This window comes from Phyllobates terribilis, unplaced genomic scaffold (genome assembly GCF_046119375.1).
Source record: "Phyllobates terribilis strain yellow unplaced genomic scaffold, ASM4611937v1 Scaffold_1__5_contigs__length_1240528914, whole genome shotgun sequence".
NCBI lineage: Eukaryota > Metazoa > Chordata > Amphibia > Anura > Dendrobatidae > Phyllobates > Phyllobates terribilis.
The window spans coordinates 47,893,152-47,906,375 of record NW_027362761.1 but is presented as its reverse complement, the minus strand read 5'-3'; the positions used below and the strand labels follow the sequence as shown (position 1 = coordinate 47,906,375).

The 13,224-nt window shown below is 47.0% G+C and overlaps 1 protein-coding gene across 2 annotated transcripts in view; it reads right to left on the bottom strand.

Moving 5' to 3' along the window:
* The window catches only part of LOC141165822 (coiled-coil domain-containing protein 17-like), a 124,273-nt gene that overhangs the window by 48,907 nt on the left and 62,142 nt on the right, over window positions 1–13,224 (bottom strand). For both annotated transcript variants that reach the window (XM_073651782.1, XM_073651773.1), the window contains one exon: window positions 13,000–13,209. In XM_073651782.1, coding sequence (XP_073507883.1) covers window positions 13,000–13,209 — 210 coding nt within the window. The remainder of the gene's footprint in view (window positions 1–12,999; window positions 13,210–13,224) is intronic.

Below are 13,224 nucleotides of genomic sequence, written 5' to 3'. Positions count from 1 at the left end.
TGTCTTTTTATTCCACTGCGACCTCCACCATTCTTCCAAGGGGCATTAAAACCGTCTTGTTAAGTTACTGCGACCTCCACCACTTTACCAATGAGCATTAAAACCGTCTTGTTAAGCTACTGCGACCTCCACGGGGCATTAAAACCGTCTTGTTAAGCTACTGCGACCTCCACCATTCTTCCAAAGGGCATTAAAACCGTCTTGTTAAGCTACTGCAACCCCCACCACTCTTCCAAGGGGCATTAAAACCGTCTTGTTAAGCTACTGCGACCTCCACCACTCTTCCAAGGGGCATTGACATTGTCTTTTTATTCCACTGTGACCTCCACCATTCTTCCAAGGGGTATTAAAACAGTCTTGTTAATCTACTGCGACCTCCACCACTTTTCCAAGGGGCATTGATATTGTCTTTTTATTCCACTGCGACCTCCACCATTCTTCCAAGGGGCATAAAAACCGTCTTGTTAAGCTACTGCGACCTCCACATCTCTTCCAAGAGGCATTAAAACCGTCTTGTTAAGCTGCTGCGACCTCCACGTCTCTTTCAAGGGGCATTAAAACCGTCTTGTTAAGCTACTGTGACCTCCACCACTCTTCCAAGGGGCATTGATATTGTCTTTTTATTCCACTGCGACCTCCACCATTCTTCCAAGGGGCATTAAAACCGTCTTGTTAAGTTACTGCGACCTCCACCACTTTACCAATGAGCATTAAAACCGTCTTGTTAAGCTACTGCGATCTCCACGGGGCATTAAAACCGTCTTGTTAAGCTACTGCGACCTCCACCATTCTTCCAAAGGGCATTAAAACCGTCTTGTTAAGCTACTGCAACCCCCACCACTCTTCCAAGGGGCATTAAAACCGTCTTGTTAAGCTACTGCGACCTCCACCATTCTTCCAAGGGGCATTAAAACCGTCTTGTTAAGCTACTGCAACCCCCACCACTCTTCCAAGGGGCATTGATATTGTCTTTTCATTCCACTGCGATCTCCACCATTCTTCCAAGGGGTATTAAAACCGTCTTGTTAATCTACTGTGACCTCCACCACTTTTCCAAGGGGCATTGATATTGTCTTTTTATTCCACTGCGACCTCCAACATTCTTCCAAGGGGCATTAAAACCGTCTTGTTAAGCTACTGCGACCTCCACATCTCTTCCAAGAGGCATTAAAACCATCTAGTTTAGCTACTGCGACCTCCACCACTTTTCCAAGGGGCATTAAAACCGTCTTGTTAAGCTACTGCGACCTCCACGTCTTTTTCAAGGGGCATTAAAACCGTCTTGTTAAGCTACTGTGACCTCCACCACTCTTCCAAGGGGCATTGATATTGTCTTTTTATTTCACTGCGACCTCCACCATTCTTCCAAGGGGCATTAAAAGCGTCTTGTTAAGCTACTGCGACCTCCACGTCTCTTCCAAGGGGCATTAAAACCGTCTTGTTAAGCTACTGCGACCTCCACCATTCTTTCAAGGGGTATTAAAGCAGTCTTGTTAAGCTACTGCGACCTCCACGTCTCTTCCAAGGGGCATTAAAACCGTCTTGTTAAGCTACTGCGACCTCCACCATTTTTCCAAGGGTCATTAAAACCGTCTTGTTAAGCTACTGCGACCTCCACCATTCTTCCAAGGGGCATTAAAACCGTCTTGTTAAGCTACTGCGACCTCCACGTCTCTTCCAAGGGGCATTAAAACAGTCTTGTTAAGCTACTGCGACATCCACGTCTCTTCCAAGGGGCATTAAAACAATCTTGTTAAGCTACTGCGACCTCCACCACTCTTCCATGGGGCATTGATATTGTATTTTTATTCCACTGCGACCTCCATCATTCTTACAAGGGGCATTAAAACCGTCTTGTTAAGCTACTGCGACCTCCACGTCTCTTCCAAGGGGCATTAAAACCGTCTTGTTAAACCACTCTGAACTCCACAGCTCTTCCAAGTGGCATTGAAATGTTTTTTTAATTACCTCTAACCTCCAAGATTCTTCCAACGAGCATTGCATTTCCTCCTAATTTTAGTCAGCTTTTGCTTTTCAATGCATAGGTGAACACTAAGGGAGACCCACTCCCCAATAATGGGTAGAAGGTTTTTAGTATGCTGTAATCCACGTCTGTTTCAAGGGGCATTGCAGTTCCTCATAATTTTTGGAAAGCCTTCTATTCACTGCTTAGGCCAACAGTGTACAGGAGACCCAGTTGCTATAAATGGAAAAAACGGTTTAGTTAAGGCCCTCTGACCTCCATGTCACTACCAAGGGACATGGGAGTGCCTCGAAATTTTTGGTAGGCATTGCACTCACTGTATGCCCTATAACTGTGTAGCCGAACCGCTCCTTTTGGTATAGAAACATATCCTACAAGACATGTGTGGTTGACTGGCCTGATATTGATGTGAACGGTCCCTGTTCCTCGTGCTCTTTCTCCTTTGCCACCACCTCATCCATCATTCACCACCTGAAGCTTTGTTTTAACGGGAGTCATAGAACTGGGATAGTAGCAGGAAAACATCCAGCAATCCTCGGAGGAGGTAGGATATGCGCCAAAACGCTGACCACCTCAGCATCACAGTGAGCTCGGCCCGAGCTTCGAGCACCCTAGCATTTTTGTCCTCGCTCAACACTAGTCTTCACTAAAATGGTGCAGGATAGCACGCTATAAGCATGCACCAATTCCGATGCCACACTCTTCCCCTGGAGTCCGGCCAAAACAGAGGCGCTGTGGCAACATTCCTTTGGGTCAGGCATGTACTTATGGCGCCGGAGCTCGCGGTATGCATTCAGTGTCTACAGATATCGCAATCTCCGGCGCCGTATACTTCTCTTACCTGTAACAGCTGGATGCATTCTTCTGTCTGGAGCCAGACTGCGCAGGCGCGTCACGCATGGGCAGTCTATAGAGGCTTCGGACAGAAGGACACATCCCTGGTTATATTATAGATGTCCCGCAATTCTGTTAATATCACCCATCTTGGTATATGGCACCCCTCCATCCCGGTATGCATGGCACCCCTCCATCCTTATATGCAAGGCCCCCATCATCCTTATATGCAAGGCCCCCATAATCCTTATCCTGGTATGCAAGGCCTCCCTCATTCCTATCCTCATATGTATGGCACCCCTCATCCTTATCCTGGTATGCATGGCACCCCTCATCCCTATCCTGGTATGCATGGCACCCCTTTTCCTGGTACGCATGGCAACCCTCATTCCTATCCTGGTATACATGGTACCCCCTCATCCCGAATCCTGGTATACATGGCACCTCATTCCTATCTTGGTATGTATGGCACCCCTCATCTCTATCCTGGTATGTATGGCACCCCTCATCCCTATTCTGGTATGTATGGCACTCCTCATCCTTATCCTGGTATTCATGTCACCCCTCATTCCCCAATCCTGGTATGTATGGCCTCCTCATCCCTATCTTGGTATGTATGGCCTCTCATCCCCAATCCTGGTATGTATGGCCCCCTTCATCCCTATCCTGATATGTATGGCCTCTCATCCGTATCCTGGTAAGCATGGTACTCCTCATCCCCAAATCCTGGTATGCATGGCACCTCATCCCCATCACACTGCACACACACAAAACAACAAACACTTCTACTCACCTTTCTTCCCTGTGCTCCAGCGTTGTGTCCCATTCTGCCAGAGGCCGGGAGAGGAGTGTGGTGCTGGAGTACGCCCGTGCCCATACCACGCTGTCCGGCGTCATTTTGTGTCTTCAGTAAAATGGCGCTGGATGGCGCGCTAAGCGCATGCGCCAATTCCGATGCCGCAGTCCGACCCTGGCCTCTGGCCAGAACAGAGGCGCCGTGGTAACACTCCTCCGGCGCCATATGTTCCTCTTACCTGTAACGGCTAGATGTGTTCTTCTATCTGAAACCAGACTGCTTGCGCAGTCTATAGAGGCTTCGGACAGAGGGACACATCTACTGTTATATTATAGATAGTGTATAGGTAACACACTGACTCACTGGTGAAGTCTCTAGTTGAAGCCCTTCATCTTCACTTTTCTTCTTCATCCAGCGCAGACCACTATCACTTCTTCCAGCCAGGAGTAGTCTCTGCAGAAAATAACACAGTTATTTAGAGGACAGCTTCCAGAGCACATTCCCCAATTTTTTCCTAACTTCTACGCTACACCAGATGAAGAAAAAAATCGACATACTGCCACCCTGCACAATAACAGGGCCCATCCATCCTTTGAAAACAGTATCCTCAAAAATAAAATACATCACAGCAGTAATAATATCCCTTAATTAGCCCCGACAGTGATAATGTCCCCATCCTGGCCCCCTTATGTCTCATTCCTAGCCCCTTGTGTCTCATTCCAAGCCCCATATGTTCTCACATCCTGTCCCATGTGTCTCCAACCTGTCCCATATGATCTCCCATCCTGACCCATGTGTCTCTCATCCTGCCCTATCTGTCATCTCCATCCTGCCATCTCCATCCGGCCCTATCATCCTGCTATCTCCATCTTGCCCCATGATCCTGCTATCTCCATCCTGCCCCATGATCCTGCCATATCCATCCTGGTCCGTGGTCCAGCCATCTCCATCTTGCCCCATCATCCTGCCATCTCCATCCTGCCCCATGATCCTGCCATATCCATCCAGGCCCGTGATCCTGCCATCTCCATCTTGCCCCATCATCCTGCCACCTCCATACTGCCCCATGATCCTGCAATCTCCATCCTGTCCCATGATCCTGCCATCTCCATCCTGCCCCATGATTCTGCCATCCCTGTCCTCCCCTACGATCGTGCCATCTCAATCCTTCCCCATGATCCTGCCATCTCCATACTGCCCCATGATCCTGCCATCTCCATTCTGCCCCATGAACCTGCCATCTCCATCCTGCCCCATGATCCTGCCATCTCCATTCTGCCCCATGATCCTGCCATCTCCATCCTGCCCCATGATCCTGCCATCTACATCCTGCCCCATGATCCTGCCATCCCCATCCTGCTATATCAATCCTGCCCCATGATCCTGCCATCTCCATCCTGTCCCATGATCCTGCCATCTCCATCCTGCCCCATGAACTTGCCATCTCCATCCTGCTCCATGATCCTTCCATCTCCATCCTGCCTCATGATCCTGCCATCTCCATCCTGCCCCATGATCCTGCCATCCCCATCCTGCCATCTCCATTCTGCCCCATGATCCTGCCATCTCCATCCTGACCCTTGATCCTGCCATCTACATCCTGCCCCATGATCCTGCCATCCCCATCCTGCTATATCAATCCTGCCCCATGATCCTGCCATCTCCATCCTGTCCCATGATCCTGCCATCTACATCCTGCCCCATGATCCTGCCATCCCCATCCTGCTATATCAATCCTGCCCCATGATCCTGCCATCTCCATCCTGTCCCATGATCCTGCCATCACCATCCTGCCCCATGAACTTGCCATCTCCATCCGGCCCCATGATCCTTCCATCTCCATCCTGCCTCATGATCCTGCCATCTCCATCCTGCCCCATGATCCTGCCATCCCCATCCTGCCATCTCCATTCTGCCCCATGAACCTGCCATCTCCATCCTGTCCCTTGATCCAGCCATCTACATCCTGCCCCATGATCCTGCCATCCCCATCCTGCTATATCAATCCAGCCCCATGATCCTGCCATCTCCATCCTGTCCCATGATCCTGCCATCTCCACCCTGCCCCATGAACTTGCCATCTCCATCCTGCCCCATGAACCTGCCATCTCCATCCTGACCCATATTGTTGCTTGCCACTTTCAGTACAAAGAAAGTAAAAAAAAAAAAAGTTTCTCCTTACCCAGTCGAGGTCCAGAGGCATCCTCTCCCTTATCTATTTGAGGTCTGGACGCCCCGGCGCCTGACAGTGATGTCATACGCTGGCAACGTGCATACTGACGTCAGCTGCTGGCTTGTGACAAGAAGCCGCACGGCAATAGCTTTTAACTGAACGTGCGTCTGAGGACACATGTTCAGTTACTGAACTGGCAGGATCCTGCCCTGGGGCCTTGTGAGCAGAGAGGGGCCCAGTCCGGGCCCCCCTCTGCTCACCGGGCACCATACGCCTGTAAAGGCAGTAATGCCCTGATGGCTGCCCCTTTTACTATGTAATGTCTTTATTATCTGTACATGTCCCCGCTTAATTGTTAAGTGCTGCGGAATATGTTAGCGCTATATACACTGCTCAAAAAAATAAAGGGAACACTCAAATAACACATCCTAGATCTGAATGAATGAAATATTCTCATTGAATACTTTGTTCTGTACAAAGTTGAATGTGCTGACAACAAAATCACACAAAAATCATCAATGGAAATCAAATTTGTTAACCAATGGAGGCCTGGATTTGGAGTCACCCCCAAAATTAAAGTGGAAAACACACTACAGGTTGACCCAACTTTGATGTAATGTCCTTAAAACAAGTCAAAATGAGGCTCAGTATTGTGTGTGGCCTCCACGTGCCTGTATGACCTCCCTACAACGCCTGGGCATGCTCCTGATGAGGTTGTGGATGGTCTCCTGTGGGATCTCTTCCCAGACCTGGACTAAAGCATCGGCCAACTCTTGGATAGTTTGTGGTGCAACGTGACGTTGGTGGATGGAGCGAGACATGATGTGCTCAATCGGATTCAGGTCTGGGGAACGGGCGGGCCAGTCCATAGCTTCAATGCCTTCATCTTGCAGGAACTGCTGACACACTCCAGCCACATGAGGTCTGGCATTGTCCTGTATTAGGAGGAACCCAGGGCCAAAAGCACCAGCATATGGTCTCACAAGGGGTCTGAGGATCTAAGCTCAGTACCTAATGGCAGTCAGGCTACCTCTGATGAGCACATGGAGGTCTGTGCGGCCCTCCAAAGAAATGCCACCCCACACCATTACTGACCCACTGCCAAACCGGTCATGCTGAAGGATGTTGCAGGCAGCAGACCGCTCTCCACGGCATCTCCAGACTCTGTCACATCTGTCCTGGTGTTCTGTGTCAAATGCCAAGCGTCCTGCACGATGTTGGGCTGTGAGCACAACCCCCATCTGTGGACATCGGGCCCTCATACCACCCTCATGGAGTCGGTTTCTAACCGTTTGTGCAGACACATGCACATTTGTGGCCTGCTGGAGGTCATTTTGCAGGGCTCTAGCAGTGCTCCTCCTGTTCGACCTTGCACAAAGGCGGAGGTAGCGGTCCTGCTGCTGGTTTGTTGCCCTACTTCGCCCCCCTCCACGTCTCCTCGTGTACTGGCCGGTCGCAGCAAACCTTCTTGCCACAGCTCGCATTGATGTGCCCTCCCGGATGAGCGGCACTACCTGAGCAACTTCTGTGGGTTGTAGAGTCCGTCTCATGCTACCACGAGTATGAAAGCACAACCAACATTCAAAAGTGACCAAAACATCAGCCAGAAAGCATTGATACTGAGATGTGGTCTGTGGTCCCCACCTGCAGAACCACTCCTTTATTGAGTGTGTCTTGATAATTGCCAATAATTTCCATCTATTGTCTATTCCATTTGCACAACAGCATGTGAAATTGAAATTCCTAAGTGGACAGTTTGATTTCACAGAAGTTTGATTTACTTGGAGTTATATTCTGTTGTTTAAGTGTTCCCTTTATTTTTTTGAGCAGTGTATATAAAATTATTATTATTGAAGCATGTAGACTGTGAACTTTTTTTCGCCCTTGACTCTTAACAATGGATCAGTTAAAAACAGATGAAACAGAGATGTAACTCTGAAGTACAAAGTATGTCTTCAGTGTGTCAACCGTTTTACACGGATTCTTGCTGACCAGGCCAAATTTTTTAAATCTGATGTGTCAGTTTATGTGGTAATAACTCTAGAATGCCTCTATATATTCCAGTGATCCTGACACTGAATTTCATGACAAATTGTACTTTATGTTAGTGGTAAATAAAGGTTGATATGATTTGTGTTTATATATAAAAATATCTAAAATTCAACAAAAATGTTGGAAAATTTGCAATTTTTGAACTTTGAATTTTTATGCCCTTGAAAAAGGTCATACTGCACAAAATAGTTAATAAATAACATTTTACCATATTTACTTTACAGTAGCATCATTTCTGAGAAAAAAAATTCTGTTAGGATGCTAGAAGAGTTAAAAGATTAGCAGCATTTTTTCAATGAAATTTACAAAACCTATGGGGTTAGGGTTCTTGGGTACAATTTCACTTTTTAGTGACTTTGAGGGTCCTATATCTCAGAAAACCCACAAACAAACCCCCATTTTAAAAACTACACACTTCAATGTATTGAAATGTATTTAGAAAGTTTGCTAAACCTTCAGGTGATTTACAGGAATTAATACAAACTAGAAGGGAAAAAAATGACTTTTTTTTTTTTATAAAATGTTGCGTTTTCATTTTCACAAGGATTAAAACAGAAAATGGACCCCACAATTTGTTTTGCAATTTTTCCTGAGTATGCTGATACCCCATATGTGATTGGACACTACTGTTTGGGCACATGGCAGAGCTCAGAAGAGGAGTGCTATTTTATTTTTGGAGTGCAAATTTGGCTGAAATACTCCAGGGGTCTCCACTTCCCCTTTCCTTATCACTGTTCAGCCGCAAATATCTCTATTTAAAAAAGTGTGGTATACCCCAGTAAACAATAACTGTGGTTTTGCCATCCCACGGTAAAAAATCTCTATTATTCAGATTTTGGTAGTTTTTTCCGTAAAGAAAAACAGTAGTGTCTCCTGACTGTTGTGACACAAAAATATATCTGTTGAAAATAGTCTTGTGCAGGCCCGATATCCCAGTGTGGTTTCGCAGTGTTTGGGCTTCCTCCCCCTCTTCCCGTCATTGGGCACTTAGTCTTTCCCTCATGTTTTACTTTTAATATCGGACATTCTTATTGTCATCCAGCCATGTTAAGGAAGAGTTTCAGACACGCTGTCTATTTACATGGCAAATCACATAGCCAAAGTAAATTGGGAGGCACTAATTTACTATATATAAATTTCAAAGTGACTGTACGTTTGCATAATTTCTTAGGAAAAGGTCTAATGATCACATTTCTTTATTGTAAATTTTTCTTTCTATCCACCCTGTTTTTGCTGCTAGAGAAGGACCATGCCTAGCAGGCAGTGGACTAGTGAGATCCCCTAGTGCAGAGGTCCCCAACCGCCGGTCCGCGGACCAGGACCGGGCCGTTGGGGTTTTTCAGCCGGTCCGCGGGGAGAGGGGGCCCCTCCAGCCTCCAGCAGGGCCGCCATCAGGGCATGACTGCCCTGACTCCAGTATGGGGCCCGGCCGGTAGGAGCCCCCTCGGAGCCCCCCTCTTGTGCGTCTCTCTCCTCATGGGGCCCCCGGCCGCATGCTAAGCGCCGGGTCCGGGACATCTTAGCGCTGCGCTGCTGCGGCAGCACCTTCATGATTCCCCTGACTTCCGGTCATGTGACGGCGCCGTCACATGGCCGGAAGTCAGGAGAACCTGGTGTCAACGATTTGTACGAGCGCCAGGATTCTGCAGGGATCGCATGGGGGTAAGTATAACAAGTTTTATTTTTTTTTAAATACAATTAACTAGGAGTGGGGGGAATGGGAGATGCACATGGGGGGAGGGGAGAGATGAGAGATGCACATGGGGGAGGGGAGAGATGAGAGATCCACATGGGGGGGAGGGGAGAGATGAGAGATGCACATGGGGGAGGGGAGAGATGAGAGATCCACATGGGGGGGAGGGGAGAGATGAGAGATGCACATGGGGGAGGGGAGAGATGAGAGATCCACATGGGGGGAGGGGAGAGATGCACATGGGGGGAGGGGAGAGATGAGAGATGCACATGGGGGGAGGGGAGAGATGAGAGATGCACATGGGAGGGAGGGGAGAGATGAGAGATGCACGGGGGGGTGAGAGATGCACGGGGGGGTGAGAGATGCACGGGGGGGATGAGAGATGCACGGGGGGTGGATGAGAGATGCACGGGGGGGTGAGAGATGCACGGGGGGGATGAGAGATGCACGGGGGGTGGATGAGAGATGCACGGGGGGGTGAGAGATGCACGGGGGGGATGAGAGATGCACGGAGGGGATGAGAGATGCACGGGGGGTGGATGAGAGATGCACGGAGGGGGATGAGAGATGCACGGAGGGGGATGAGAGATGCACGGGGGTGAGCTGCACATGGGGGGGTGAGAGATGCACATGGGGGGTTATGTTTACATAACTTTGTTGCCTTATGAAGGGCGGGGGGGACCCCAAAAATTTCTTGCACAGGGGCCCACTACAGTCTGTGTCCGCCCCTGGGATGAAGTAAATGCAGCTGAACAGCAGCTGTCAGGACAGCTGCCCTGTCCTGCTGCAGGGCGTGATGGGGCCTCAGTGATGCGGCTCCTGGCACAGCACCTTATGTGGGGCTCCTGGCATAGCTCCTGGCGGGGACCTGGTCTACACTATATGATAAGTATGCACTAAACTCCAAATCCCTCCATTACCCCGCCCCCATATGACCAAAGCCCCGCCCACCCCACCCCCTCCTTGCTGGGCCATGGAAAAATGATCTTGCTTCAAGCCGGTCCCTGGTGCAAAAAAGGTTGGGGACCACTGCCCTAGTGGTCTGGAGTTTTCAGACAGTTTTTGGGTTGATGGAAAGAAAAATTTACAACTGATAATAATAATAAAAAAAGTCACTTTTCGCTGCTGGGATTTGAACCCAAAACATTATGTGTAGAAGCCAGTGCATTGAGCTATACACTCAGTTGAGCAACCTAGTCGTTCTATTTGGTTATGTGATTTTCAGTGCAAACCTGCCTGAAACTCATTGGGACTTTCACACATACCTCCTCCAAGCCAAATTCAAATGATGTGTGACTTTGATATGCGAGTCTGATATCTGACTTTCTTCAAACATCAGAATCAGAATCACAATGAGTTTTAGACACTCTGAGTATTTTCATGGTTGATCTCATAAACCAAGAAAAACTGCTTTCATCAATTGAGTGTATAGCTCAATGTTAAGTGCACTGGCTTCTAGACTTAGAGTTTTAGGTTCAAGTCCCAGCAAACAGTGACATTTTTTTATTATTATTATCAGCTGTAAAAGTCACTTGTCAAAGTCACATGTCAAAGTCACATATCAAAGTCAGATGCCAAAGTCACTTATCAAAGTCACATGTCAAAGTCACTTGTCAAAGTCAGATATCAAAGTCACTTATCAAAGTCACATGCCAAAGTCACTTGTCAAAGTCAGATATCAAAGTCAGATGTCAAAGTCACATGCCAAAGTCAGATGTCAAAATCATATATCAAAATCAGTTCTCAGACAGGGTATTTAGCCTCAAATTGACATTATTCTGATGTTTGACTTTGATATCTGATCATCTCCTAAAATGGACACTGTACCACTTGTATGAATGAAACTCTATGGGTCAGTCTGCTGTCCAAGAAAAAACAGACAGCACTAGGATGTATCACATGGACTTGTGAATGTAGCCTGATGCATTTAATAGTCAATGCACAAAAAAGTTCAGTCTACCTGATTAAGTAAAAAAAACAGATGAGAAAAAAAACGGAGGCAACTAGGATGACACCTGATAAAAAAATCGGTCTGTTTCTCTTGGATGCTGAGGGCTCTTTCCAACTAGTGCATTATACAGTCTGTATTATATGTATGTATGTATTATACTGACCAATGTTATTCAATAGGATTGCTCAGATGACAGTTTTTTCACACGTGCAAAAAACATGCACTATTCTCTTCTGCATATCGGATGAAAATCGCCCATTTAAGTATATAGGTGTGTTGAGGAGAGCCATAGAATCAAATACTTAATTAACCTCAAGACATAGGAGATTGAGAGAAAAGACCCACAAAGTGTATCATTTCACCTGACATAAGCTTGTTTAGATCAAAAGATGGCTTCCATTTCCTGTTTCACCACACCATGCACTGTTATGCAAGATGGCGACTGAACCTATGACTACATCCTGTTGTACATGTGGCAAAGGTAGAGACTTTATTTATGACTACATCCTGTTGAACAAGGAAGTTCCGGGAGGAAGCAGAATTCTATAGAAGGACTAACCAATCACAGAGTGACACATCGCTTGGAGACACCCGATCGAGACCATGCCCCTGATGACCTCATGGACCAACCCACCCTGATGACCTCATGGACCACGCCCTCTGATGACCTCATGGACCACGCCACCTGATGACCTCATGGGCCAACCCACCCTGATGACCTCATGGACCAACCCACCCTGATGACCTCATGGATCCTCCCATGGACTTGCCCATTGCCCAATCCTTTAACCAATGAATACATCTGGTTACTCCCATTGTAGGGTTAACCGAGCCCCTATTTACAGTTTATATAAGTCTATGTTCGGGTTGAATAAAGACACTTGGAGCTGTGCCATAGCTAATCAAGGAGAGCTTACATCCGACTGTGTGTGTCTGATGTTATTCTTTCTTGCATGCACTTGATCATATCCATTAGGCCAGGAGCAGGCAACTAGTGAACATATCAAAATGTTCACCCTAACAGGTGTGCAAAAACAATCGAATCGCATACAGATCATGCATGTTGCATCCGATTATTACAGATAAATTGTCATTAATAACCTAGGAAACTGTATTTGATTGTGTACATTTTAAAACGTTGATGCATAAAAACGGTTGGCACATGGATATCACACGGACGAAAAATATTGTCAAACGGATGATAACATGGATAAAACTCATCCAAGTTTTTTTTCATACGCTCGTCTAACCCCAACCTAACACTCACATGAATGTAGTGTAAAGGCATATCAGGAACTAACATGCAGTGCATCGAAAAGGAAGATCAGGGAGCTCTTCAGCAGTTTCAATAGCACCCTCTGAGACCCACCCAATTTACTACATACAATTATTTTTGATGCTCTGCTATAACATCTATTTGATAATGTATCTTTACATAGCACTGAATACGGTACATGAAAATAATATATAACCGCATAATGGTGAATAAAAAAAGTAATTATAAGAAGTAAAGTACCTGGGCACAGCCTGCTTTGTAGATAGAATTGCTATATTCTGCTTCTTGCTTTCGTACAACTTGGCTAGTGAAGCATCACAATACACAGGTGGAAGGGTAGAAGGGTTTCCCATCTCCTGCCCGCCACTGCACAAACTAACCACTAGTCTGCATACTCGATAAGAAGGCTCAAGTCCAAGAAGATAGTCATAAAATACTACAAAGCCAGAGCTGCAAGTCAAAAGC